The sequence below is a fragment of the Podarcis filfolensis genome, assembly GCF_964270895.1.
Source record: "Podarcis filfolensis genome assembly, chromosome: 5".
NCBI classification, from domain to species: Eukaryota; Metazoa; Chordata; class Lepidosauria; order Squamata; family Lacertidae; genus Podarcis; species Podarcis filfolensis.
The window spans coordinates 30,310,246-30,337,366 of NC_139608.1; the positions used below are offsets into that span (position 1 = coordinate 30,310,246).

General features: G+C 43.4%; 1 protein-coding gene across 3 annotated transcripts in view; it reads left to right on the top strand.

Annotated features, from left to right (window-relative positions):
* PAX3 (paired box 3) overlaps nt 1–27,121 on the top strand; it is a 104,413-nt gene that overhangs the window by 3,260 nt on the left and 74,032 nt on the right. The window contains exons 3-4 of one of the 3 annotated variants that reach the window (XM_083613843.1): nt 2,286–2,415; nt 4,911–5,045. In XM_083613843.1, coding sequence (XP_083469969.1) covers nt 2,286–2,415; nt 4,911–5,045 — 265 coding nt within the window. The remainder of the gene's footprint in view (nt 1–2,285; nt 2,416–4,910; nt 5,046–27,121) is intronic. The other 2 variants (XM_083613842.1, XM_083613844.1) reach the window with 2 other exon arrangements.

Below are 27,121 nucleotides of genomic sequence, written 5' to 3' on the forward strand. Positions count from 1 at the left end.
GCCGGATCAGGCGAGGGGGGCGGAAATTGACGGGGCAGCTTCGGGCCGCGGACCTGAATAACTCAGTTGCGCTTTTATTCAGAATCTGGCCAATCCAAAGGCCTACAAAATGGGTGCATCACCCTCTCCGTCCCTTCCAGTGCATGCTCCCGGGCGCTTGGGATCTTGTAGCAAGACATCCGGATTGGGATTATATGGAATAAGAAAGGACTAGGTGGTTCTGTTAATTAAGGGGGGCGGGGGACAGACGTGCAGAACTTCAGCTCTAAAGTTCCAACCAGTTCTGAACTCCTTGGCCAGCGCGCAGGTCCCCGCAGGTCCACGTTGGTGCACTTCCTTCGCGATCCTGACATCCCTGTGTCTGGGATTTGCAGCGCCGACTGCTCGCTGCTTCAAACGGGCCTGGCAGAGCGCGGGAGCGCTAGGCTCTGAACGCAACGCATTCCTTTTTTCTCTCTCTCCTCGTTGGAACGCTCTCGGTTTTCCTTACACCCCTTTACAACCACCCTAGCCTTGCGGAGATACAGATCCCAACCTCCTTCTAGCGCGTGCATATTGCTGCACACTTACCCAGCCACCCTCAAGAAGCATGCGCCGTTTTTTCTAAGTAGGATCTAGAAAAGTAAACTCTGCACTACTCCAACTCTCTCCTGGCCAAAGTAACTTTCAGAAAGACAGTTGTTAGACCTTGCGGATCCCTCGAAGCAGTGTCGGGTAATGGGGGGAGGGGAAGGGGACTATAGCCCAGAACCGGGATCAGCGCGCTGCGACGCTAGCGAAGGCTGGGATCCTAAGCGACTTTCCTTAACCAGGGCAGGAATCCGCGAGGCTGATAATGGCCTTGGGACAAGTGTGCCAATAAACGCGGAGGTCTAATTGATTTTGGATCACACCACTAACGAGAGTGGACTGTATCCAAGTGAAACTTGAATTTCAGTAATTTACCTTTCCATCTACCCGTCTCTGTCGTCCAACTTCTGCTACAAACGTTGCATTCTCATCTCACCCCTAAATATACTTCCTCCTCCCTCTCTGGAAACTAATTATCACTGAATTCATTGTAATCCGGGTAAATGAATTTTGGAGCCAAGCGCTTTATTCCTTCCTTAGCCTTCTTCCTCCGAGGTGCATTGCGCAGTCTAGCGTATAAATTACTAGTTTCCCAAACTGTTTACATACAAACGTTAAGAGGTCAGAAAGATACTAAATCGAACAGTCACGTCCACGCTTCCAGTCTGATTTTAATGTTAATAAAAGTTTGTCTGAGAAACCATTTCCCAACTTTGAATAAATTTATTCTGACACTGGGTTTTGTTTTTTGCCCCGTCCTCGCCATTCCCTCCCCATCCCCATCTTAAATGGCAAAGGAACAGATAGGTTTGAAACCTCAACGCGAATACACAGCATTTTAGGGTGTTTATTTTGTGTGTATTTATATTTCTATACATAAAATTAAAAGTAATCTTATTTCATCTTTCAACAGAAGGGGATATTAATTTCCGCTTCATTAAAGGCTTCATGCATGCAGCAAATTTTCGTGGATCTTTAGAAATAGGACGTTGGCTGCAGCAGCCCCTCTTTTATGTTTTCCGGGATTTGGCTGCTTTTGCTTGGCAAAAGTTTCTATGAACTTTCAGGACTTTTATTTAAATGATGTTTTGTTCTAATCATAAAGTGAATGGGATCCCCCCCCCACCTCCCCGTCTCCCTCCCTCTTCTCCCTTGTTGGCATTTCATTTTTACACCCCGATACATTACTTTGAAAGGAGTCCTATTCGATTCCGATCGACCTTGATTGCCAACCTGCGGCTTTAGGAAGCTACCGGAGGGTTTCCTGTCTAATTCTGCTCTGAATCCTTTTGCAAGTCTGTTTCGTGTCACACAGAAGACAGCGTTTCTTGGGCTCTCAATTTTCTGTTTCAAACGTGAGTCCTGATTCTTTAGCCCCCCCCCCCCATGATCAGTTCCTTTTATGGGGAGTGCTGCTAATTTTAAAAGCCCATGTTCGAGTCATTTCACATCTTTGCTTCAGCTGTTTTCTGTCAAATTGGCACCCCAGGGTCTGCAAAGCCGAGGAGATGAAGGATTTGTTCAGGAAGTATCCGGGATTGGTCCTGACTTTCAGCAGCATCAGTCTGAAGGGATTCCACCCCTAGGCTGAGCCCTCGATGTTCATTCATCCTCGTGGGGCGCCGGGTTCTGCTCCCCACCCCCGCTTTCTTTCCCATCTCTCTCCCCGCAAAGTGTCCCAACTTTTGTTCCTTTCTGGGTCGTTTCTATTAAAGCAGGTGACGACGCCGGATGTCGAGAAGAAGATCGAGGAATATAAACGAGACAACGCGGGCATGTTCAGCTGGGAGATCCGGGACAAGCTGCTGAAGGACGGCGTGTGCGACAGAAACACCGTGCCTTCAGGTAAGTCCGAAGGAGACTCATTCAAAATGCTTTTGGGGTTCACCAGCTTCCGGATCCTGCACCCACTTAAGCCGATTGCACAGATCGACGACGTCTGGCATGGCAGGAAAGGGCTCAACCGCAGAGCATCTGCTTGGCACCCCCAAGGAAGGGTTGAGAGCCTCTGCCGGCCAGTGTAGACCATACTGAGCTACCAATGGTCTGCCTAAGGCGATCTATCTTCCTAAAATATATTGATAGGGAAGCTGATTCAGTTGATTCAGCTCCCAGGTAAGTGTGCGGAAGGTGCCATCGAAATTAGGGGAACGTCTCCAAAGAAAGAGGCTAGTGCCCTCGAAAACTTCGCTGGAATTGTCAACCCAGCCCTGAAAATACTTCCTTACAGCCAGTCGTTTTTACAGCTCGATCCTAAGCGGCTTTACTCGCAAGGAAGCCGCACTTAATTCAGTGGACAACAAGTCTAAGAAAGACCGGAGCTTTCACTCTCATGGATTTCATTGGAACTTTCCCCCACCAAATAGCACAATTAAAGATGCAGGCCGGATCGAGGTCGGTTTAAACACCAGATATATATATGATTGTTTTAGAAGCTCGCCCTGCCTTCCTCCCCCCAACCCCCCGCCCTGAGTTCCCATAAGAGACATCAAACGGCGCTGCTCTCGACAGACTGCAGGCTTTCACGGGCCCTGTGGGGCCTTGCGCGACTTGCTGGATGAGTGTCTATGATCTGGCTTTATCTTATAGGCACTGGATGAAAGAAACCGAGGGAAAGAGATCGCGTAGCGTTGGGGAAAAGGCTGCGAGCCGGGCTAGGTAGTGGGACGTAGTAAAAGAAGGCAAGCAATCTTCGTGGCTTGTCATTTCCTTGAGTTCTCATAAATCCGGGTGATCCGATTAACCACCATTGAAGCACATGTAGCGTCGAAGCATCGGGCTGGGAAGGTTTGTTTTTAATTAACATCCTAGAGCATCGCTTTCCGCTTCTCTCTCTCTCTCTCTCTCTCTCTCATTCCTTTCCTCCCAGAGCAACAATCCTGGGACCGGAATGTTTAGCAGGCCAGGGATTCGAAAAAACAAACCCCGTTTTTTTTTTTAATGGCACAATGTATAAGAAGCACAAGGACATTCTTTATTTTTTATTTATTTTGCTCATTGGGGATGGAAAAGGGCTTTTGCAAACGGTGCGACGCGATTGTGCCGTCTCGTTTTCCACTCGCTCATCCTCTGAGAAAGAAAGGGGGAGGGGGAATCACTCTTCCTCGGAAAAATTCCAGAACTAGTCTATCGAGGCGTTTCGCGCTGAACCGTCGCAAGAAGTGGATTGTAAGCTATCTTAGATCAGGAAGCGGAGGCGGGGAGTAGGTGGGCGAGAAGCCCGTGGGAACGTGGAAGGACTGATTGGTGGTGGCCCCCGACATAGTCAAGATTTGGAAGGAATTAGTTCTTTGATGGTTCCAGCGCGGAAAAAATGCGGTGCGCTGAGTTAAGATATCCAACTTTCCTTCCCCAGGCAAGTTCATGCTTATAGCAAAAAGAAAGGAATTTAATAGCCTGATCCGCAACCAGTTTTGGGAAGCGAAAGTTTTGGATTTGAACTCAAGTTCACCCCAGAACCTTTACAAAGTTCCATTGAGATCGATGGGAGTGAAAATCCATGGGAGGAGAAGGACTTTCACTCCACCCAGGCAGATGCACCCGAGGCCCGTAGGGTTAATACATATATTCTGCTCGCTGCTATTTTGCAACAAAGGTTGAACCTAACTCGAAACGGCTTCGACGTGAGGCTGCATTTCTATGCACGCTTTTTAAGGGTGGGGGTTAAGCCCTAATGAACACTTTCTTCCAAGTAAACTTGCAGAGCAATGGGCTGCAAAGCTTCCAGAGCTCCAAGATCCGGATCCTCTGCAAGTTGATTCGGAAGTCAGTCTGCACTGCGCATTCAGCTGTGTGCTCAGTGCGGATCCTCTCAAAGCAGTGTTCATACAATTACAACCTTTTACATGGTTATTATTATTTTTTAATGTAGGGTACCAACCTCTCTTTAAATCTTTCGTTTAGTTGGAGTGGAGATCCTGATTTCCTCGCGCTTCAGCTGTTGATCATATTAACGCTTTTAAATGCGCACGGGGTCTTTCCTATTTATTTCTTCGTTTGTTTGTATTGGGGGTGGGCGGGAAGAATTATACATTCACTCCTTCAGTTTTTTTAAAAATTATATGTCAAGACTGTTTACAACAGAATCGTAAAAATGCAATAAACGGCCGAGCAGTCGTAATCCTTTAAGCTACAAATCAGAAGGAGCGCTAAACTTTTCTGTGATGAGCTAGGGATCCGAAAGGATTCGCCCCGAGACTGCCAAACGCCACTAGTCCCGAAGGAGGTTCATTGCCAACCCCTCAGCACATAAGCAAAGGATGCTCTCCATAGTTAGTTGCAGCTGCTGCCGCCTCCATCCAGCTTCTGCCTTCAGTTATATTTCCCCCTCTTTCCCCAAGTGAGCTCCATCAGCCGTATTCTGAGAAGCAAATTTGGGAAGGGAGAAGAAGAAGAAGCCGAGCTGGAGAGGAAGGAAGTGGAGGAGAGCGAGAAGAAAGCCAAGCACAGCATCGACGGCATCCTCAGCGAACGAGGTAAAGGGCGGCCGGCTTCTTCTTCTTTGAGGGGACCGAGGCGCCGTTAGAGAGTGCAAAGATGACTGATCAGGGCCTATAGCTTTATGGGACAGAGGAAGGTGTAGAAAGGCCGGACTCTTTGGCTAGGGGAGCCGTCGAGCATGTTGATCGAAGGGGGATGTTGGGGGGCGTCGAAAGGGTAGTACTGGCTGCTCCGTTTCCATTTAGGAGAATTTACGGGAGAGACACTTCGGTGGTGTTTGGCTTTGGAGGGGAGGGGAGGGATGGAGATGGGCTTCCCCAGGTGTCGGCGGAGAAGCCCTCGTTTGGGATTGTGAAAAGAGGACCCTCTAAGAGTGAGACTTTTGGGCGGCGGCAATAGGTAGATTCAGAAAAGAGAGAACCACGAACAGGTCCCCAGCTCCCTAGCCTTTGAAAGGTTTCTCGGTTGAAGAGAAGTTGGTTGAGATGACTGCTCTCCTTGTCTGCCTATCTATCGGTGGTGCATGTCAGTTTCAGCGAGATATTGTGACTCTGTCGGCCAACAAGTGGTGCAGTTGGGTAAATTTTGATTCTGGACTTAATGGCCTTCGTCACTCCGGCACTTACTTAAAAACATGGTGAGCCCCTTGCTGCGTTTCCCGTCTACTAGCTCATTCCACTGTGCGGGGGCCCTGGACGTCTGCCCCAAAGTCCCACCCTGGCGGTACAATTGTCCTAAATAGGTTTATTTGGGAGTTTTGCAGGATGGAATTATGTATATAGGTTTAGACCTTGCGTTTAGACAGACTCTAGTCTCGGCCTATGCTACCTTTTGTCTGGGAGTCGCAGTACTATCTTTGGCGAGATCTCCCTCAGGAAGAGGACATCCCCACTGAAGGAACGTGTCTTCCGCGGTTCCAACAGTAAAGACAATGATACTTGTTGTACTCCTCTTGTCCTTTTCTTGTGTCTGGCGCCTGACACAGGCAGAAATAAAAGCAGATAGAGATTCTTCCTAGGATGGAGAAAGAGCAGGGATCAAAGCTTCACTTCTGTGTGAGGCGGTTGTCCAAGGCACAGGAGCAGGGCCGGGAAAAAAGGTCGACCATCTAGTCAGCCTGTAACCTGCAGCCGGGTTTCCCCCTTCAAATGTAAACACATCGACTACAACTCATTTTGATATTTTACATCTGCTTGAAGTCCCACACCCATTCGGTGCGTTCAAAATCTCGGGCTGAAATCTTCAGCACAGTTGCCCAGGGGAAAGCACCCGATGAACTCAATGGGACTTACTTCTGAAGAAACAGGGAGTTGGGGTCGGGCCCTAAATGCTACTTGTCAGACAAAAAAAAAAGAAACAAAGTCCATCCTTTCCGATGGCACGACTTCCAAATTGGTGTCCTTGCAGCTTGCTTGCGTGCCTGTTTGCTTGCTTGGAAGCAAGTCCGCTGGTTTCCGTCGAGCTTCCGTCTGCATCCAGGGTCGTCGGCTGCTCTTTAACCGAAGTAAGAGAGCTCAGGGCATGGGCATAGCCAGGGTTTTTTTTAGGGGGGCAGGCATTACGGGGGAGGCAGAACCGAGTTATCTGTGATGCAATTGGTCAGTTAGTTAACTATTTTTTATTTATTTACTTGATTTAGGGGGGGCAGCTGCCTCCCTGCCCCCCCCACTCCCGTGGCTCAGGGAAGAGTTATTATTCTCCGGCTCATCCGTGTTAGGCTGGGATGGGACGGAAAGATGACAGTCTGTCTGACCCTGAGTAAGATTTGCTCTCATCTCTCGTCTTCTCTACCCCCGTTGCTAGGAAGTCTATTTTGCTGGGCTCAGTTGCAAATTAACACGCTCGCTTGGAACTAACTTATCTGAAAACGTCGGGATGCGCGCTTTTTGCGCTGCAGAACCAGCCTGGCAATGTGTTTTAATGCAGGAATGGGGGGGGGGGGGATGCGTTGTAGGCCTCCCGGTTCTAGCAACGTTTACGCGCAAGGAAGTAATAGTGCGATCCTATCCACATTTACTCAGAAGCAAGTCCCCTGGCGTTCGATAGGGCTTTACTCCCTAGTAAGTGCGCCTGGGATTGCAGCCCAAGGGAGTCCCACGGAATCCCGGGGGCGCTTTATTTCCAAGCTGGAGAGCTGAGCATCTTTGCCAGAGAGACAGCGCGATCCTGCGCCCAGGAAAGCAAGTAAGCAAGCGAGCAAGATTGAATTTAGCGGGTGAACAGGCATAGGAAAGCTTTTCTCTAAAATTTGGAACAGGCATGAATGGACGGAACCGGAGGTTACTACTACAACAACGAAGTTATCGGCATGTGTGGGTTATGGAATGGGCTGCCAGAAACGCTCGATTCAATTCTGTATATTTCTGGGTGAGCCGAAGAGAGAGAGAGAGAGAGAGAGAGAGAGAGAGAGAGAGAGAGAGAGAGAGAGAGAGAGATGGAGGACACCCAGTTGTGTGAATTCCCTGGTCTCTAAACATCCCTGTTGGAGAGTTCTAGTCTCTTATTCACCTTAATTTCATGTTATTAAACAACTTGCGATCTCGCAAATTCGACCCAGAAGTGGGAAGAGTTCTGAGTCTGATGTTCCGATCAGCAAGCGTGTGTGTGAAATCTAGAAGCAGATAAGGATGCACGTCCAAAACTTCTTTCCCCTCCCCCACAAAGCAAGGCTCCCTCCCCCGCCTTTTAAATCGCACAGTATTCAGTTGGCGTTATTTATGAAGAGTTCGCAATCAGGGGGGAAAGAGGCTCCCAGTAGGGGTAGGAGTGGGGGGTGGGAAGGGGGGGGGAGAGGGGAGGTTCGTTGTCTGAACTCGTTGTGAAAAGCTAGTTGCTCAATCGTGTGGCCAGAGCCGTTTAGTCCCTTCCCCCCCTGTGTCCTTAAATCTGAACAGTATTTTGGGTCAGTCAAGCTGAAGTCATTAAATAAAAAGGGACAGGGGAGGGAACGGGGGGGGGGAGGAGGAGAAGGAGGGAGAGAAGTCCTTGAGAGAAGGTCGCGATCCTGCCCGTCCCCCCCTCCCCGGGCTTCATGTCAAAGGAGATATCCTGCCCGTTAAAGTAGGATAGTAGCCTGCTTAAGCCATCTTTACTACTATTGTAGTGGGCTTTGCTTACTTTGAAGTAAAAATAAATAGGCTTGAGATGCCAGGAACGCAGGAAGATACCATATCTGTATATCAATATCTATATGCTGCTCTCCTCCAAAGGCTACATGGGTTGTTGATTTATAGAACTTCCAAGTTTTATTCTAGCAACAGAGGGAAGAAAGTGAAAGAATAAAGAGAGATTTTTTTGGGGGGGGAAAGGAACTCTCTTTCTGTACACACGCGCGTGCACACACACACATTTAATGTGAAAAACAAACCATAGCTAGATTAATACACAGTCTGGGGCTATGATTCTATTTTGAACCTCTGCTGTGCATGCTTAGTCTGTTGCAAATCCTGCTTCAATCAGATCTACTACATATAGAAAGATTGCAGCTTTGCATGAACACAGTAACAGCAATCAATAGAGCTGACTTCCAAGTAAGTGCATTATGGATCAGGGTGCAAGATAGATTTCCATCTGCTTCAGTAGGGTTCTTCTTCCCCACTCCACCCCCAAATTCAGAGTCTGTTGCAGTTGCCATCTAAAGGAGGGGAGAATCCTTAATCCACTTCTCTACAGGTTGTCTGTTGTTGATGTTGGAGCTGGTTTTCCAAGACCTTATGGCTTGAGTCGGCAGACGGGGCTGTTGCCAGTGCCGGGATGACTTGTTGTTTGAGGTTCCCCTCGCACTCCTCCTCCAAAGCTTGCCCCTTGCACATCCACCGTAGGCCCTGGAGAACAGGAGACAAAAAGTACCAAATGAGCTGGTCAAACATTTGTACAACTTTTCCAGCTTTTACAAAGAAGGCCTTCTATACACAATCTACACTTGGAGATGAACTTGGAAAACAAAGAGGGGAGAGTCCATTGAAACTCGCACTTTAGCTCTGGCCAGACAAAGGTTCAGCTCGCAGCAGCTTGATGTGGACAAAAGAAGGCAACCTTTTTATAATTCAAGGAGAAAAGAAGAGAAAACAGGCCCTACAATAGGGCCAGAAAAGACATTATGGGCTTGCAATGAGGGATGAATTATTCAATGAGCCCCAATAGCCAATGCTCTGAGGAGTTTTATGGACTCTCCACCGTGGAAAAAGTGGCTATTTTCACCTACAAAATGTCTCTAGCCTTTCTAGACGGCTAGAGATGCCGACAGCCATTCAGGAAGGACAACTGAAACCATTCTTTAAGACTATAGCATCCCTCCACATTGTAAAAAGAGAGGGGAGGGGGAGGTGACACCCTCAAGCCTACTAGAGATTTAAGGAGAGCTGCATCTTCACAGTGTTCAAATGTATATGTCAAGAAAGAGAGGCACAAATGGAGAAAAACAATGCCGGCAGGTTCATGGGTTTATTTTTTTATTTTTGTTAAGGCAGATTGGTCACTGAGCAGGAGGCCTCTGCACTGAATGTAGATTTCTACTCTCTTAAATCTTAGCAGCGGAATAAAACGTGGGGTGAAGAAAGGATGGCTAGGGAAGAAATAGCTAATGTTAATGGCCAACACATTTTTATTAATGATAATGCCTGTTTTCATTGTGTTGTGCCCAGTCTTGAGCTCATTTATTTGAAAATGAACCTTGTTGATTTAAAATTTAGGTAAGGATTTTTGGATGGAGATGTCTTGGTTCTGGGCTAAGTCATGGTGCCAAATCTCAAGAACACTGAATAACTGTTATTTATTTTATTCAGTCCTTAACAAAATGCATTTCAGATCATTTTTGGCTTTTCAGAACACATATTCCCCAAAATGGAGGCACTCCAAGTGACAAACAGTTTTTTGTTTTGAATTGAATCAGGAAGTTTAATCATAAACATATTTGCAAAGGCTATTGGAAGTCTTGCTATTTGTTCCTTCAGTATCTGTGAAATAAATGGATTTTTTTGTCAGAGCAAAACTTAAAGGATAATCATTTTTTTGTTTCTTTTAACTCTAAATGTGTCTTTAGTAAGCTGATAACTACTGCAACTAATAACAGTGAGAAAAATGGAATATGGTTAATTTTCTGAGCCTCAAGAAATGGAGATTTATTGTTGCCATTATTTAATATTGATGGCTGTTTCTAAATGCTCAAAAGAATTGGTATCAGTGGATTTGTTTTGAAAACATTATGTTTTGCCGGAACACTTGCCGGAATCCCAACATGTTTGTGCAGAAGTAATTATTATTGAGTTGGAGCTCAGATAACCTTACGAACTGCATCACAAGCTTTCTTTTAGATTTCCTTTATGAAGGCATTGGTTTATGACTGGTCTTGCTCTTGGTTCTGTGTTGGAAACTTTAGAATTATGAACAGAAATTTCTGTGGTAGAAACTCCATGGTTATGAATGGTGCAATGACCTCTCATGAAATGTTTGTCCAGCGACCTCTATGAAATGTAGGCTTCACAAATTTCAGAAAGAGCTGGCTTTCTGCATCTCCAACCTTTTTTAAAAAACAAAAAAACAAAAAACAAAAACAGTTCTGGGAAAATGTAGAGAACTTTGCATAATTCACAGCTCAGTCTTTCACTATAACTTTGTTCTCAGACATGTTGACATCTAGGGATGAGATGAGTTAAGACAGAAATTGATTACATATTTCTCTTGAAATTTTCAGTGCTGGATGTGGTTGAAATATTTTACTAGCACACGAAGAGATTTTGCTGTACACTAGTACATATTATTCAATTCCAGCCTTAATCTTTGTTAGTGTAAGCAGCTGCTAATTTGGGAAAGATTCCTACGATTATGAGTGATTTAAGAAGAATAAATAACAACGCCCCTTCCCAGAAAGCCAGTTTGGCCTAGTGGAGATGTGATATTTGTTGTGTTGCTGGTTGCAGGAAACTCAGGCTCAAATCTCTGATTTTCCAGTTTGGGCATGCTGGCATTACTTTGCATATCCCACCTTGTAGGGTTTTTATTCAGGTAAAATTAAAAACAACAGGACAGATTTCAATTTCCCCCCCAAAATACAAGTATTCAGATACCCCCAGTGAAGTGGACCAGATTATCTGATTATGTGTGAGCCTTCCTAGCTACATTTTAAAAAGTGCACACTAGATGTTGTTAAAGTTTCTGTAGCACCCATAAACAGGGCGGTTTACATTATAAAAAATACAAAAATACATAACATAGTAACAAAGCAAGCAATAACACCCTTCCCCCCCCCAGTTTAAAGTGCCATAGATTGTTTAATTAGCCACAGGCCTGAGAGAAGAGGAATGTTTTTGTCTGGTGCCTAAAGATATGTAATAAAGATGCCATGAAAGCCTTCCTGGGGAGAGCACTCCACAAGTGGGGAGCCACCACAGAAAAGGCCTGTTCTTGTGTTGCTACCCTCCGGATATTTTGCAGAGGAAGCACACGAAGAAGGGCCTCAGACAATGATCCCAGGGTAGTTGCCTGTGTATTACAAATAACATTTATTGTTCCCAATCGGACCATCTCATATATAGTTCTAGAACAGGAATGACTACTCTTATTGGACCTGAGGACCACCTTCACCTTTGCCAAACCCTCCCTTTGAGGGCCACATGTCAGCATTAGGTGTTGCCACCTCCAGTCTGCACACACAACACTGGGAAACCACATTGTGGACACACACAGTAGAAACACATACACAGTCTCAGATGTTCCCTCTGCAGCTGAGGTTTAAACCTCTTCACTTAGTGTAGCACAGTCACAACTTTAATTTATTTTCTTTTTGCCAAACATCAATGGATTGTTGGGGGGCAAGAGGAAAATAAGTTGCTTGAGGGGTTGAATCAGGCCTGTGGACTAGGTTCTCTCCCCACCCCTTCACCAACCTGTTATAAGGATCCCTGTTCACGAATCGTGTTCTATGGATAACAGTGCTGCCTCCATCCCATGAGTTGTGTTTCATTGACCTTGCAGTTGAAAGGACCTTTGGTTGTGCTTTCTATAATGGTCTCCTAAAGAAAAATAGTTCTGTGGTATTCTTGGTTGAAATTCTTGCTTTTTTGAAATGCACTCCATAAATTCTATTTCCTGTAGTTACAGTGTATGAATTCATTTCGTTCCTTGGAGGGTTGCAATATTTCTTGTGGCAGCATCTAAAATTAGATTTCAGTGTCTTCAAACTAATGCTATTGATGGTGAAGGATATGACTAAGATGCCTTAACAAATTATTTGTGTGGACCAGTGTATAGTCTCTTTTTTTTAAACGTATAATTTTTTTTGGGAGTGTTATCACTTTTGGCAAAACAACAAAGTTCTGCTTGATTTCGAGTCAGTTTGTTTAGGGTCTCCATTTGCGACTGCTGCTTATTAGAAGGCCTATCCTATCCATCTAAACCAGCCGTCCCTAACATAGTGCCTCCCAGATGTTTTGGATAACCCATTGGGTTATGGGAGTTGTGGTCCAAAGCATCTGGAAGGCAGCAATCTGGGGACGGCTCCTCTGAACAAAAGGCCCCCCCCCCCGCCTTAGTTCAGGGTGCCAACAGCCTGCAAGGCTTACCCTTGTCTCTGGTTCTGCATGTACTGGGAGGGAGGGTCTGTATACTGGCAATCTATTGGAAGACAACACAGTTGAATATCTAAGATGGGCACTCCTCAGCTTCCAATATGTGAAATGTGAGTCACTGGACATGCATGTATGTGAAGTTCCTTTTCAGCAATAATACATGGCTTCATTTCAAATGGCCATACCGTTTGCAGGCCTGGGATCAATCATGTAGATATTTCCTGCCCACTCATTGCTCTTGGCTGGGTAAGGATTGGTGTGGGAGGAGTCCCTGCTATAAAAATGTGAAGTGAGTCTCAAATAAGTGGCTGCCATGCTGGTACTGCAAGAAGGGCACCTGTGTCAGGACTGGAAACCTGCTTGTCTGAGTCCAGAGTGGTTACGAAGAAAACTTCAAAGCAGCACATACTGTAGGCATGGATGGGGAAGACTCCTGAAGATGTGGCTGTGAATTGGTTTACTGCTCATGCATTTCTTTCTGCACCTCTGCAATACATTGTGAACCTGCACACTGTAAACAGATCACCACTAAGATCCCAAAATACATTGCAATAAGTTTCTAGTGCCCTGCCCCCAAATTTACCACTGTTAGAAAAGGGATGGGGGGGGGGAATCAGCATCACTGCCGCCTATGACAAACAATTACGGAGAGTTGCACCATACTAGAATCTGCAACCACGGGCACATATGGTGGTGTATTTGATGGACACATTGATAGCTTTCTTGCAATTGCTAAGAGTCTCTAAAGAAACAAAGTGGAAGAGAAGCCTTTGTGTTGACCTGAGAAGCATTCAGTGACACATGGCGGTGGTTTTTTTAAATGAATAATTACTTGACCCTGTATTGTTCTGGCTTACCTGTGGATAGCTCCCTTGTCTGTTTCCAAGTTTGGGAAATGATGTGGTTTTAGCCTGGAATGGAAGCTCTGGTCAAGTGAAAAGGAGATAGACAACCATCCTCTCTAGGCCTTCTCCCGGCTCCTTCTGAAGCATGTGCTTGGGAGACATTGCTGTTTCTTTTACTGCTGCGCTGGGTGACTCCTCCTGCTCGGCGCTTGAATGGCACTCTCTGTTCTCTGACCCAGTGGAATTGGCCTGCAGGCATGGTCACAATGAATTGTTCCCTAGTCATGTGCACTATTCCAAAGAGCTCTACTCATCCCAACCCTCTACCCTTGGCTTCAGTGAGAGAGCAATTCAGGCTGGAGCAGACTAAATTGCCTCCTTTCTTTCTCTCTTACTTTCATCTTGGCCAAGCCCTCCCTCCCTTCTCTTTATTTCTTCTTTGCCCGAGGCACACATTAGTGCAATTTCTTCAGCCACCGCTATTTTGAAGGGGTGTGTGTGTTGTGGAGTGGAGGGTTCTTTCTTTCTTTTTGAGAGAGAGAGAGAAAAAAAAGATGCGGACACAAAAGGCCTGCTCAGTAACTAAAAAGCTGAGACCAATGCGGCTTCTCTAGCTGGGTGATGCTTTTCCTGTTTGTGAGTTTGGGGAAACATTTTTGGCTTTGTGCTCTAATAGAAACAGAGGACAGATGCTGACTGTAAATGGGACACACGACAACCGGCCTCTTGCTTAAATATTTTGAAGCAGCATTACAATTACTGACTTGATACGCCAACTTTGAAGTGGTTGCACATGATCTAAGAGACTGTTGGGCCTCTATGGATGATCAGATGTTTAGGGTTTTGTTGCTAGGCATGGGTTTTTAAGGATGTTTTTTGGCTCATTCAAGCATATAAATATTTTGCAATGACTAGTCAAAGCGGAGATAACGTTGTCACATCCAGATCCCAGGCTGTCATTAATCATTTTCTTTATTATCACAGAAGAGCTTACTGGTCCTGAATGGGGGAATAGATCATTTTCATTTTCTACTGCTACTTCTTTAAGGGTTGATTCATGTGTACTCCATTCAAGTGGCAGAAGTGATCAAGTGACAAGCTATGTGTGCCATATTTGTGTGAAGATGTGGTGGCATCAGGAAAAAAAGAAAGAGGGGAAGCAATTTTCTAGGTGGGAGAGCTGTGTCCCTCATGCTAAGATCACAGAAAGAAAAATAACAGTATTTGCTAATGACAGGAGTCCAGAAATAGGGGAACAAGTGGGGAATTGTTGGGGTGTGGGTGTGTTTGTCCTTCTGTAGATATGCTTGTAGGCCTTCCTTGATACATAAGAAGAGCCTGTTGGATCAGACCAAAGGCCCATCTAGTCCAGCAGACTCTTCTCACATGGCCAACCAGATACCTGTGGGAAGCCTGCAAGTGAAACCCGAGAGCAACAGAGCTCTTCTACCACGATTCCAAGCAACTTTTTATAAGAAAGCTGTGTGTGTGTGTGTGTGTTGTTACAGGGTAAATCAGCTATGTTCTTAACATGAACATCTTCAGAGAAACCAGGGCTGACCCAAAGCATACATATTGCTGTCTGACTGAAGCTAAGGACAAAACGGTGTCCTGCTGCAGAAGCCGATCCGACTAGCAGTCAAATCCTGTTTCAGCACTGGTGGAAGGTCTGTGTTGTCCTGAGGGTGGTAGTCTAGTTTAGTGGTGATAGGGCACTCTTAGTTCTGTCCTCCAGCACCTTGCTGCCACCCCCTGTTCCTCAGTGTTGGCTGCCTGAGGGGGCTACCTCACTCTGCCTAATCAAGTGAATAAAACTACAGTGGTACCTTGGGTTACATACGCTTCAGGTTACAGACTCCGTTAACCCAGAAATAGTGCTTCAGGTTAAGAACTTTGCTTCAGGATAAGAACAGAAATCATGCTCCGGCGGCACAGCGGCAGCAGGAGGCCCCATTAGTTAAAGTGGTGCTTCAGGTTAAGAACAGTTTCAGGTTAAGAATGGACCTCCAGAACGAATTAAGTACTTAACCCAAGATACCACTGTATTTCACAGATCTTCTTTGATAATCTTGGCAACTTTGCTGAACAATTTAAACAAAGCAACACCACTGTTGGAATTGACAGTCTTGACTGTATGAATGATTTTTTTTTTTTAACTTTCTCTATTCCTGATAGAAAGATATGCTCAATAGTCACAACTCCTTGGAGAGTGTAAATGCTGAGGCAAATCTGGTTTTGCTGCGATGTGAAGTGTAGGGTGACCCACCAAGTATTCCATTCAAAGCATTCTAAAGTATTCAAACACTTGCTGTATTCCATTCTAAACTTTTTTTTTTTGTAAATTCAGCAGAACACAGGATGTAATGTTTTAGGAGTCTAATCAGACTTACACAGAAAATCCATTGCAAAACTAAAGGTGTGTGTGTGTAATTCTAGGAAGTTTCTGAGATGCATTGAAAGATTGAGATATTTCCAGTACCTAGAATACTGTAGGCTTGGCAAGGGCCTAGTTCACCTTAGATTAGGTTTCATTTAGTGTTTAATATTGTAATATGCTTTAGGGAGAAGAGATCAAGCAAAGTTGAGCTTGATAGATCGTCAGGAGTCCCCCAGGGGCAGTTTATAAAACAGCAGTGGGAAATGAAGCAGAACTACAAAGTACTCAATGGTTAATTTAAGAAGAAATTGAGTGAAACACAAAGCAATAAATCAGAGCAATCTTGTCAGTGTAGGCTTCTCATTGTAAAATGCCATTTTCTATTGCATGGAACAAAAGTAAGGACTGAGCAGACAAGCAATCCAATTTGCAAGAATTCGAAATTGCTTGCCAAATTCAGGGATCATTTTGTTAGGAAACATGATATACAGCAAGACAGTGTGTCCCGCAAGGCTTTGTTTAATAGCCAGTGGGGCACCCCTTTCTTGTCTTTGCCCTGAGGTACTCTGTCCTATCACATGCTGTTTCCCTAATTCAGTTTTGAAATTCATGTTACTAGAGAAAATCAAACTGAAATATTGTGAAATCAACATTAAAAACTCACAACAGACCTATGACAGTTTAATAGGGTGATGGGAGATGCCTGTTTAATTGGTTGCACATCAAGATGCCCCATGAAAGGCTACATGATAATTCTAAGGGCGTGAAAGTTTTCAGAGTGATCCAGAGTTTACACCTGTAACTAAGGAGGCAGTAAAAGGCAATTAAGCAGTCAGTTGGATATCTTATCTTTCTGGGTGCTCCTCTTGTTATTTACAAGTAAGAATTACAATCTGAAAAGGAAGTTCCAGCATCCCTGGCAAATATTAATTATGTACTAATTTGGGGATAACTTTAAGTGCTACTAACATGGTAGTAGCTCACTCTCTCCTGGCTGTTGATGCTCCATTGTAATTCCTGAGATCAAAGAAGGGTCATTTCAATTTATCTGTCTTGGAAAATCCTTCTTTGTGTCCTTAACCCTCCATGGATTAATGGCTGCATTGCCTATGGCGATCCATGAGATTAAAGAGAGTCTGTATACATATCCTTCATTTTAACAGTCAATGTAATTATACATATATAAGGTTATTCTATTTATATCCAATTCATTTTGGGTATAGATGCCGGGCAACCCAATTAATCTTCAGTTAAAACAAAGTTTCATTGTCACTTATTTTGAAATTACATGAGCAGGCATTTTTTGTGTGTATTAGTAGAGTTCTTACAGGAACAACAATGCTTTTAAAATTTACTTTTAACTGATTTAAGCCAGTAATAATGGTAGCCTCTAAGTTCAAGAGCCTGGTCTTAAAAAATGCAGTGCAGTGAGACTTAACTTACTGAGCAAATGTGTTTAGAACTGAGCTGCAAGAAGCTAATGTAAGTTGATATTAAAGTAGGTTTGGCATACCATGTGATTAATACTGGAAGCCAATGAAGCTACAGATGGCCATAACCACATCATGTGTCCTTTCCATGTTGGTTTTGCATTTAGAACGTCACTAGAGCAGTGTGCGATGAAACCATGTGGTAGGGACAGCCACACTCCTCAAGCAATTTAATAAAGGTTTGATCACCAAGAAAAAGCATCCCTCATGTGTCCAGCAAAGTGCATTCTCGGCCCAATTCTCAGCACATCATGCTGGTAGGGTTGTTTCTATGTATGCATTGTGTCTCAGATTAAATAGTGTTCAAATTCCAGGGCCTTAGAAAGTGCCCATCAGATTCTGACCATGAGCAAGCAGTGATGATCAAGCAGGTTTCAGGTTTACACTGGGTGGTTCAGAACAGTCGATGCAACTGCTCTAGCATAAGTAGGTTGATTAACTACGGTACTGTATGCAAGTGGACATTAAAAATGGTCTCAGAAGACATAGGCATTTAGAAGTTGGTCAACTAGCCTGCATCCATGCTGCTTATTCCTGGGTCAGATGGGGTCATGCAGCTTGCATATATTGGGTGAGGCAGCCCAGATTAGTCTCTTGCTTGCCTTGTTGGGGGCAAGTGCAGAACTGCACAGGAAGGCTGTGGTTTGCATGTCTAGCATCTTTGGGAGGAAATTCTGCTGCCTTTTCCCAGGGACTTACAGCATTTCCAATTGTACTCAAGGTGACATTCAGGTGGGAATACAGGCACCTGGGTGGTGGATGCGGTCTCAGTGGAATTTTGTCAATGCAACATACAATACATCCACTTATGTGCTTATGCGTCATTTCCTGAGGATTCATGTACTGCCCCCTTGCAGAATTCTGTGCCACACAGCTAACAGGAGTAGTCATGTGGAAAACAAACAGGTTTTAGCACTGGAAAGTAAGCAATTTCCGAGCTGTGTAACTCAAACAAGCATTTGTCCTATGAAGGGTGAAGTATGTGCCTTATGCAATCAAACTGTGAATGTACAGCCTGATGCAATGTATACAGCTTGACTCCTATTTTTGGAAACAATGACACAGAAGCTTTTTATCAGATGGCATCTTCAGGGGTGGGGTGGGAGAACACAGCAAAACACAGGGTGAGAAAGGCTCAGGAAGAGAATCTGGAGATCAATTTTTGGTGGTATAGTCTAATAGTGTAGAGCTTTAATAGTTACAAGAGAAGTTGTGATGGGTAAAAGAGAGGTTCCAGGCAAGTCTGCTTTTACAAACATGACTTTTAAATGTCTGTGGATTTGCATTTGCTTTAACTTCAAGCAATTCCTTCAGTGGAATAACACTCCTTACAAACATTTGTTGTGTACGTTTGTGTTCAGATTTAATGCGATCATTAGTTCTTTTCTTGAAACAAAGTATTTATAGAACAGAAGGTTTTGAGTGAAGGCCTTCAGTTCCCAAAGTGCTGGATACAATCACTGGGCTTCATTTCCTGATTAAAAATTGGTTAAAGAGTCAATCCTCTTATCTGGGAGTAAACACAATTGAATCTAGTTTAAACATCAAATATGCACTGTAAAATACTTGGGGCACAATCCAGTCAAACACAAATATTTTCCAGTCCCATTTGGATAGATTATGCCATTTTGATTTTATGTTGGTGTGCAACATACTGATGTCAATTGGGATTTCCTTCTAAGTAAGTGTGCATTGGACTTCAGCTGTGATCCTTAGTCACTTTCTTAGAAATCAATTTAAATAGTTCTGCAGAAGCGAAGAGAATGAAACGACTTCCATCTAGACTTCAGCACAATTTAACAACTTCATGGATTGAGTTTCCTTTATTTCTCTTTCCCAAATGGATAAGTAATACACGGTTTCATGTCCATATTTATTTATTTTCAATCCTGCATGTATCAGTTACAGAGGGCCTTGTTAAGAATTTGTATATCCATTGTGTCTCTCTCTCTTTTTTTAAAAAAAAGTTCAAAAATGGATATGCAGCTATTTCTCTGTGAGACTTGTAGTAGCTCATCATGGTGTTGTGAATATCACATGAAAAGTAAACAATGGGCAATAGACATTCTGGAGGTCAGACAGCTTGCTGACTTGACACAGAACAAAGTCTGCTGACTATGACTGTTTTAACAAATGACACTACAAAACATTTTTGCTGCTCCTTCTTCATCTTTGTGCCTTGTGTGAATGTTGTTGATATAGCACAAAGAAAAGAACCATTTTTATATACATTTCTGTTCAATATAAATTTTACTTTCCAGTTAATAATAATAATAATAATAATAGCAAAAATGCCTTAGGTCAGTTATAGTGAGCAACCTATTTGGACTACTTACATAGGAACATAGATGGAAGGACCCATTATTGCCAGCAATGGAAGAATGGCTGTTAAAACTAACAGACTTAGCTGAGATGACAAAATCAAATTTAATCATTGTTAACGTCTGTTAAATATTGAAAACCTCTCATAGACTTTTTGTGTGAAAAAGAAAAAGAAAATGAAAAAAATGTCATTTGGATTTGAGGATTGACGATAGTGTTTGTTTATAGAAAGCGGCTTCGTTGGGTGTTATATTGGAGTTGACAAAGTGAATACGGTTTATATATAGTGGACAGATGAAGAATTGGAGGTCCCTTACCTTCTGAATTTTATTTGTGCTCTCTCTCTTTTAACTTCTGTTCAATTTCCTTTTCCTTATTTGTCACTTTCTTATTCTTTATTCCTTTCTCCCATCTCTTCTCTTTATCTTTTTATTGTATTTAGATCAAAGTCTTAGTTTGGACAAAAATGGGAAACTATATTTGATAATAAGTTTTGTATTTTTCTCTATAAACCCTAATAAAATTCATTTTTTAAAAAAAGAAACATGGGAAACTGCTTTATACTGGGTGAGACCATTAGTGCATTTGGCTGGCAGTAGCTCTCCAGAGTTTCACTAAGAGGGTCTCCCCCAGTGATATCTAAAGATGCTGGGAGCTGAATGTGGACCCTTTTGTGTGCAAAACATATCCTTTACCCCCGAACTCCAAGTCTTCTCCCCAAAGCACCAGCCTTAATTCTTCTCTAAGCATTGTCTGATTATCCGAATATATTTTGTTAAGAAACCAACCAGCCAACCATTGTACTTCAAGTATATTAGTACATTTTCTTGGTGTTTTTAGATTATCCATAAGCCCTTGTCCTGCTCCTGCTCCTTTTGAAGATCTTTGGAGCAGCCATGCAGAAAGAATGGAGTTTGTACTTCCATCCACATGTGTGCATTTGCCATTTGATGTTCAATGCACAAAATATCTACCAGTTTTACCCTGTTTTAAATTCAAAGGGAGATTGTTTTCTGCTGTGGTTCAATTTTGACCTCGCACTGGATGTTTCACAAGTATGCCGAGATTGTGGGTGTTATCTCTTGAGAGGCAATATTTCCTGATAAAGTAAAAGCTAATTGGTTCCGTTAGTTGTAAGATGCAAACGCGCATGACTGTAATGCTACATCTGAAATAATACTTTATCTCTGTGAATGATCCTGGCATATCTATATGATATCAGCACATTAAGGTTACTCTGCCTGCCTCCCGAAGATGTATTAACAGTGCTGTCCTGCTTTCCATTTTTAAAGGGCAGAATGAGAAGCCTGAGGCTCTGCGCTTGGTCAGATGAGCAAGTGGAAAGGAAGGGGTTGTCCTTTCTTAACCTTGCCAACTCAGCAGTGGAAACCTTTGGGAGAAGTCTACCATTTTCTCTCTCTTCCACTTTTGTCCCGTTTACTGTCCGCACACAAAGACATTAATAAAGGATTACAAAGTAAAGTTAGTCTAAATGCGGTTGACTTGAAACTTTGTCCTGAAACAGTAACTGCAGACCCTTCAAATGTCCCTATTTTCCAGGGACAGTCTTGGATTTGCAGAAACTTGTTCCAGTTTCTGATTTGGATCCCATAATTTCTTAGGACGCCCCTATTTTCATCTGAGAAATATTGGAGGGTATGGAGTTATGCGACCCCTGAGCCAAGGAGATAAGTAACTATACAACCTTTAGAAGACATTTGAAGGCAGCCCTGTATCGGAATGATTTTAATGTTTAATGGGTGGTGTATAAATAATAGAATTATTATTATAATTACGGAATAGGATGTCCTTATTTTCATCAGAAAAATGTTGGAGGGTATGTAACTGTGATTAGCCATGGATTATGTGAAGCAATAACAAATTAGGGTGCCTTTGAGCATATGTAAAGTGGTTTCATTATATATTTATTCTGTCAGCTCTACTGAATGTGGTGCAAGTCTAGCTGCATTTTCCTTTTCACAGTGTGCCTATTGTTTTTCCTCCATAACAAACTTGAGCAGATGGATAGAACCAATGTCGGGTCTGGTCAGGCTGGCATTTCAACTTCTAGCCCTTCTCCTCCTAAGACACTAGCTGCAATGTGACCCTAAGAATAGGGTAATGGACTGAAATGGAAGAGATATCATTTTTCACTAGGCCTCTGGGCTGCTGAATGAGGATGGAAAGAGTCTTTCCCTCCTCTCCCCTGCTGAGCTTGATGCAATGGCTTCTGTGAGGTATTGGTTGATGGAAGGAGGAGTCGAGCTTCTCAGCAGTGCTGATGAAAGCCATGCACCCCTTCTCTTCCCACAGGTATTTCACATAATTGGGAAAGAGTTCTTCTGCTCAGGTTCCACTTATGGGTTTCCCACAGGCAACCCATGGGGGTTGGCCATATGGGTTGGCCACTGGTAGGATGCTGGATTATAGATGGGTCATTGGCCTAATACAGCAGTCCCTTCTTTAAGGTTCTTATCACATCTCTATGAATCCAAATAGAAATCATGTGATCATTTTCATATTATGGGTTTTTGGAATGCTTTTTTATGTACTGTACATGTGAATAAATCTTTGTACACAAAAAAGGAACTGTTCAGAACTGGGTGTGGTGGGAACACAGAGGTGCTGTTTATGCTTATTGAATTGCCATGGTAACATATCTGAATCTTCTTTGATGTTTTGATAATGCTCTAACCAAGAACACTAGAAAATTTTTGTGGGGTGGCTTGGGAAATGAGTGAAATATGTGAGCCTCCAACAATGGAGATATGTACCTGCTCATTTATCAAATGCATGTGATAGGCGATCTGCGAATCTAATTACACGACTTACTGGCAAACATTGTGTGCCCCTAAAGACTAAGACTTGTGCGGCATCAGTTTTTTTTTTGTTTGTTCTCTACCATCAGTGTACAAAATCAAATAGTTTGTTGGTCAGGACAAGCCACAAATTGCCAGAGATCTGCCCACAGTTTACTATGCCCTAAAACGAGGTGTGATTTAAAAAAAAAAGTAGCCTAGGAATCTTTTGTTGTTGAGAATAATACACTTGGTACAATGGAATGCTTTTCTTCCAGTTATGTATGGGTGAGTGTCAATCAGTCCCAGAAGAACCTCAGAGACTCACAGGAGAGTTACTAGGCGCTTCCATGAATTTCTGTAACTTTGAAAGAGATGCAGGCATGTAAATTTTCCAGTGTGAAGAAGGAATAATGCTAAGAAGGAACAATACCCCAAATATTCAACTCTTCAGGTACATGCTATTCTTCCCAATTAGATTCAGAATTGAATCCAAACATTTAAACCATTTAATTATGTATTTTATTAGATTTTTTTTTTTACTTGTCCTTTACCGTAAGGTCTCTGGGATGGGTTGCTACAATAAAATATACAATTATTAAATAGTTTAGCCCCTTCCCCCAAAACAAGAAAAATGAATAATTAATTAAAAACATTTCCGTATATTAAGAAAGTACAAACATTTAAAAATGACTCCACATATAGATTCAGTTGAAAACAATTCCTATACAGATGTAGAACAGGATAATGAACTCCACTCAAAAGGCTCGTTGGAGGAGGAAGATCTTCAGTAGGTAGTGAGAAGAAACAGTGCAAGCATCTGTTCTAAACCAAGTATCCAATCTAAAGTGGAATGTGTAGCCATTCATTCATAAGTGTGGTGGCAAAACTGGAACACAGTAGCAAATATCCATTCTCTTGAACATGGAGTCTTCTTTCTGGTATTAGTCTTGAACAGTTTTAACTATCCCTGCCCCCAAGGATATTGTGAATTAGCCTATGCTGTGGGATCTTTGGATGAGAAAGTCAGGATAGAAAAGAGCGAACAAATGTCCAGTTATGACTGATTGTATGTTGGTAGCAGAGTTTGAAAACTCTCAGAATTTGAAAGCCCAAATTTCTAAAATGGCATTAAAACTGATTGATATTTTTGTAGCCAGGAATGCGAATTTGGTGGTTTCCGACCTGTGACATTTAATTGAGCTTCGCAGGAGGCCACATTAGTATTTGCTCCCCCCCCCCCAGTATGCTGATGTGTCATTGGATGAATCAGTAGCTATGACATTCCCCAACTCCTCCTCAATATTCCATAGGGTGTTTACTTTTACTCATAAGGTGAGACTCCCAAATGGTATGTGGCTGGAAAGGGAAACCACAGTTCAAAAAGGCAGGGAGAAAATAATTCAGTGTGGAGTGACATCCCAGTTTTCACACTCATGCATTTCGCAATGTGGGTTGGGGCAACAGGGCAGCACTGGGTAAGGCTAAAAGGAAAGCTGTGGCAAGCAAGGCTCACCTGCTGCAACTGCTATGCCATATTACACATGATGCTTCTGACCTGCATATACACCCAGAACACATTCAGGGACAATCTTATGGCAAGATCTGCCAGGATGAGCAGCTTAGGACACAGCAGATCTCTGGCTCAGCCAGCTGTTTCCCAGCTCAGCTGGTATTACATCCCCAATCTCAGCTGAGCTGAAAATACATCAGTGTAACTTGCTCAGCTGGGGCTCAGCCAGCTGAGCCAAAGCTTTCCGAGCAGAGGCCAGTGTATGTCCTCCCAAAAGGTTGATCATGGGCATGGTGGTGTGGAACTAGAGGGAGAGGGGCTTGGGCTGGAAACTAAATCTGTTTAGCTTGGTCACATCACTTGGTGTCATTGCTGGTCCAGCAGCAGGAAACAGAATACAAACAGAAACCTATGGGCAAGACTGGCCCTGGTAAAACACTTGTCAGACCTGATGATCTGTGCCTCCCACTTTCCCCCAAGTCTCCTTCCCAGCCAGCAGTCTTAAACTCCATCAGAGAGGGGCTCCATCCACTCTCTGAGCTCTTTGCTTTGCTGTGTGCAAAGCTCTCCATGCCCTTGGATACAAGGGAGATGAATACAGCACTGGCTGTGAATCTGTTGAAGCCTCAGCCCCCACTTCCTCCCCAGCTGCCTGTTCTACATCTGCACTGCTTTCTGCCTCTTCTTCTTCTCTCTTACTCAAGCCAGTTGCTTGTTCAGCATCCAGCCATTCTGCACTCCCCTGTCATCCTCTGACCTGTCTTCCGTGTGCCACCACCAACTCCCCTGTCTCTGAGCCTTCCTCTTCCAAGGCTTTCCTAGAGAGTTCTCCAGCTAGCGCCTCCCGCCACTCCAGTGGTGTAGCGTGGGGGGTGCAGGGGGGGCGGGCCGCACCGGGCGCAACATCTGGGGTTAGGGCAAATCCACGGGTTAGGGGGCGCAAATCCACGGGTTAGGGGGCGCAAATCCACGGGTTAGGGGGCGCAAATTACTTGCCTTGCCCCGGGTGCTGACAACCCACGCTACGCCACTGCGCCACTCCTCCTCATCTAGTCAGTCCCTGACACTTGGCAATTGAGCACAGAACACTGTTTTAAAGGCTTGTTTCCTCTCTGCCAGATTTTGAATTTGGTGTAACTTTGTGCCGGCTTAACTTACACTGGCTTGCTTTATGCCAGTTTCTTGTACATAAGTTTGCTCCTTACATAGAAGGTGTTACATATTTTTCAAGTTGTGTTCTTAGCGTATATAATTCACGATTCTCCTAAAATTCATTCTGTTGTCTCACCCACCCCAATAGCTAGTTAGTGAAAGTAGGGAAGTTTGCTTACATCAAAATCTTAAACACATTGACTGAGACACTTACTATAATTACTTATTTTGTTTCATTATAAATCACTTCCTATGAAGCATCTTGAAGCAATTTCAGAGCACAATAAAAATAAATAAAACAACTGCACATGTAAAAAACCAACAACATTACATATATAACAACAGTTAAAACAATCGCATAAAGAAAAACAATCCAAATCCAACCCTGCTAATTTTATTGGTTTCAAAAGAACTTGCTTCCATGTCCGTATGCATCATAAGTCCTTTATATAATAATATCATGTATAGCAAACATGCATTGAGATAGTATTTAGATTTGCCCAGTATATACATAATAATGGTTAGGAGAAATACTTGCATAATGAAGTGGAAGAGCTAAGTATATGAAAGCTTTCAGAATGCTCCTGTTAAATTTGAGAGCGATTACAGAACAGCATGTTAATACTTTACAAGGAAGTAAAGATGATCACATATGGGATTTTGTTTGCCGATTGTGCTTCCATTTCACAGTGCATGTACATGTGAGCGCATGCCAGTGGGGGCTGATGCCTAGTGGGACTAGTAGCAGGGAAGGGAGGGAGGCCAACAGGAGATGGAGCCAGAGACAATAACAAGCAAAGCCAACTAATTATTGAGTTCTACTTCCTTGTGCGTTCTACAAAGGTAGCACTGAGATGGAGGAGGAAGTTAATAGCCAGTGCTGCCATCAGGACTGGTTGTAAGGGTGGCTGGGGGAAGGTTAGTGGGGCAGTGCCCCATTCACCCTAATGGACCATCCTCCATTTACACATGCATATATATGGGGTGTGTACATGTATGATCTTCTGCACTGGTTAACCAAAAATGAGTTGTCTTTGCGGTAAAACCCACACAGCTGATGACGCTGTAGATGCCCCAAAGGTCAGAAAAATAAAAAAAGATGCTTCCTTTCTCTGAACTGTTTTTAAGCATTTCATTTCTGACTAGACCTTGAAAATGACTGAGCTGAAGTTATTGACTCTGCAAAAGAACCTTGCAAAGTAAAGCCATTTACCTGCAAGTCAGTGGTTCAAATCTGCCTGGAGAGTGAACACTGTTGCATTGGCAGAATAAAGGCACTTTGCAGCCAAGTAGTTTGGGAACGCAATCCAGCCCTGAACTGTAGCCCTGGTGGGTTCCAAAAGAGGCCACAGACAGACAAACCAGTTTTGAGACACAGCTGCCATTCACGACTAGCCAAAACTGTTATGAAATGCCCCTCGCTGTTTCCTGATGGGTCTGAAACACTTGTTTCACTCACAGTATTAAGGACGGTTTGGCTCTGGCTTTGCACTAGTGACCCAACTGCCGGAGGCGTTGGCTGTGTTCTTATTTTGCAACATGTGTTAGGTGTGTCACAGAACCGACTGACTGTGGGTGTGCTTCTTCTAAGGTATTTTTCCTTTACTATTAAATAAGATGGATTGCTTGGTTATCGGGGAAAGCCCCTAATATTGCACCAGAGTCATTATTCCTGGCCTGTACAAGTTTGTTCTGGGTATAAGCTTCTTCAGGTATCTGAAGAAGTGTGCATGCACAATGAAAACTTAGAACAAACTTAGTTGGTCTCTAAGGTGCTTCTGGACAATTTTATTTATTTATTTAGATATAAATATATTTATGTAATTAGGCTATCAGTTAGTGGGATCATTTGTAAAAATAATCTAAACAGCTTTATTACAAAAGAGGTGCCCAGCTGCTTTTCAACAAATTACCAGGAGAAACCAGTTCTGAATCATGCTAGAAAACTAATATTAATGGCCACACCCTGGCTTTAGTTACACCATTTTGAATTTGCTGTTAAATCCATTTTTTTATATCCCCGATTTACTCATACTGTGAGTCAGGTCA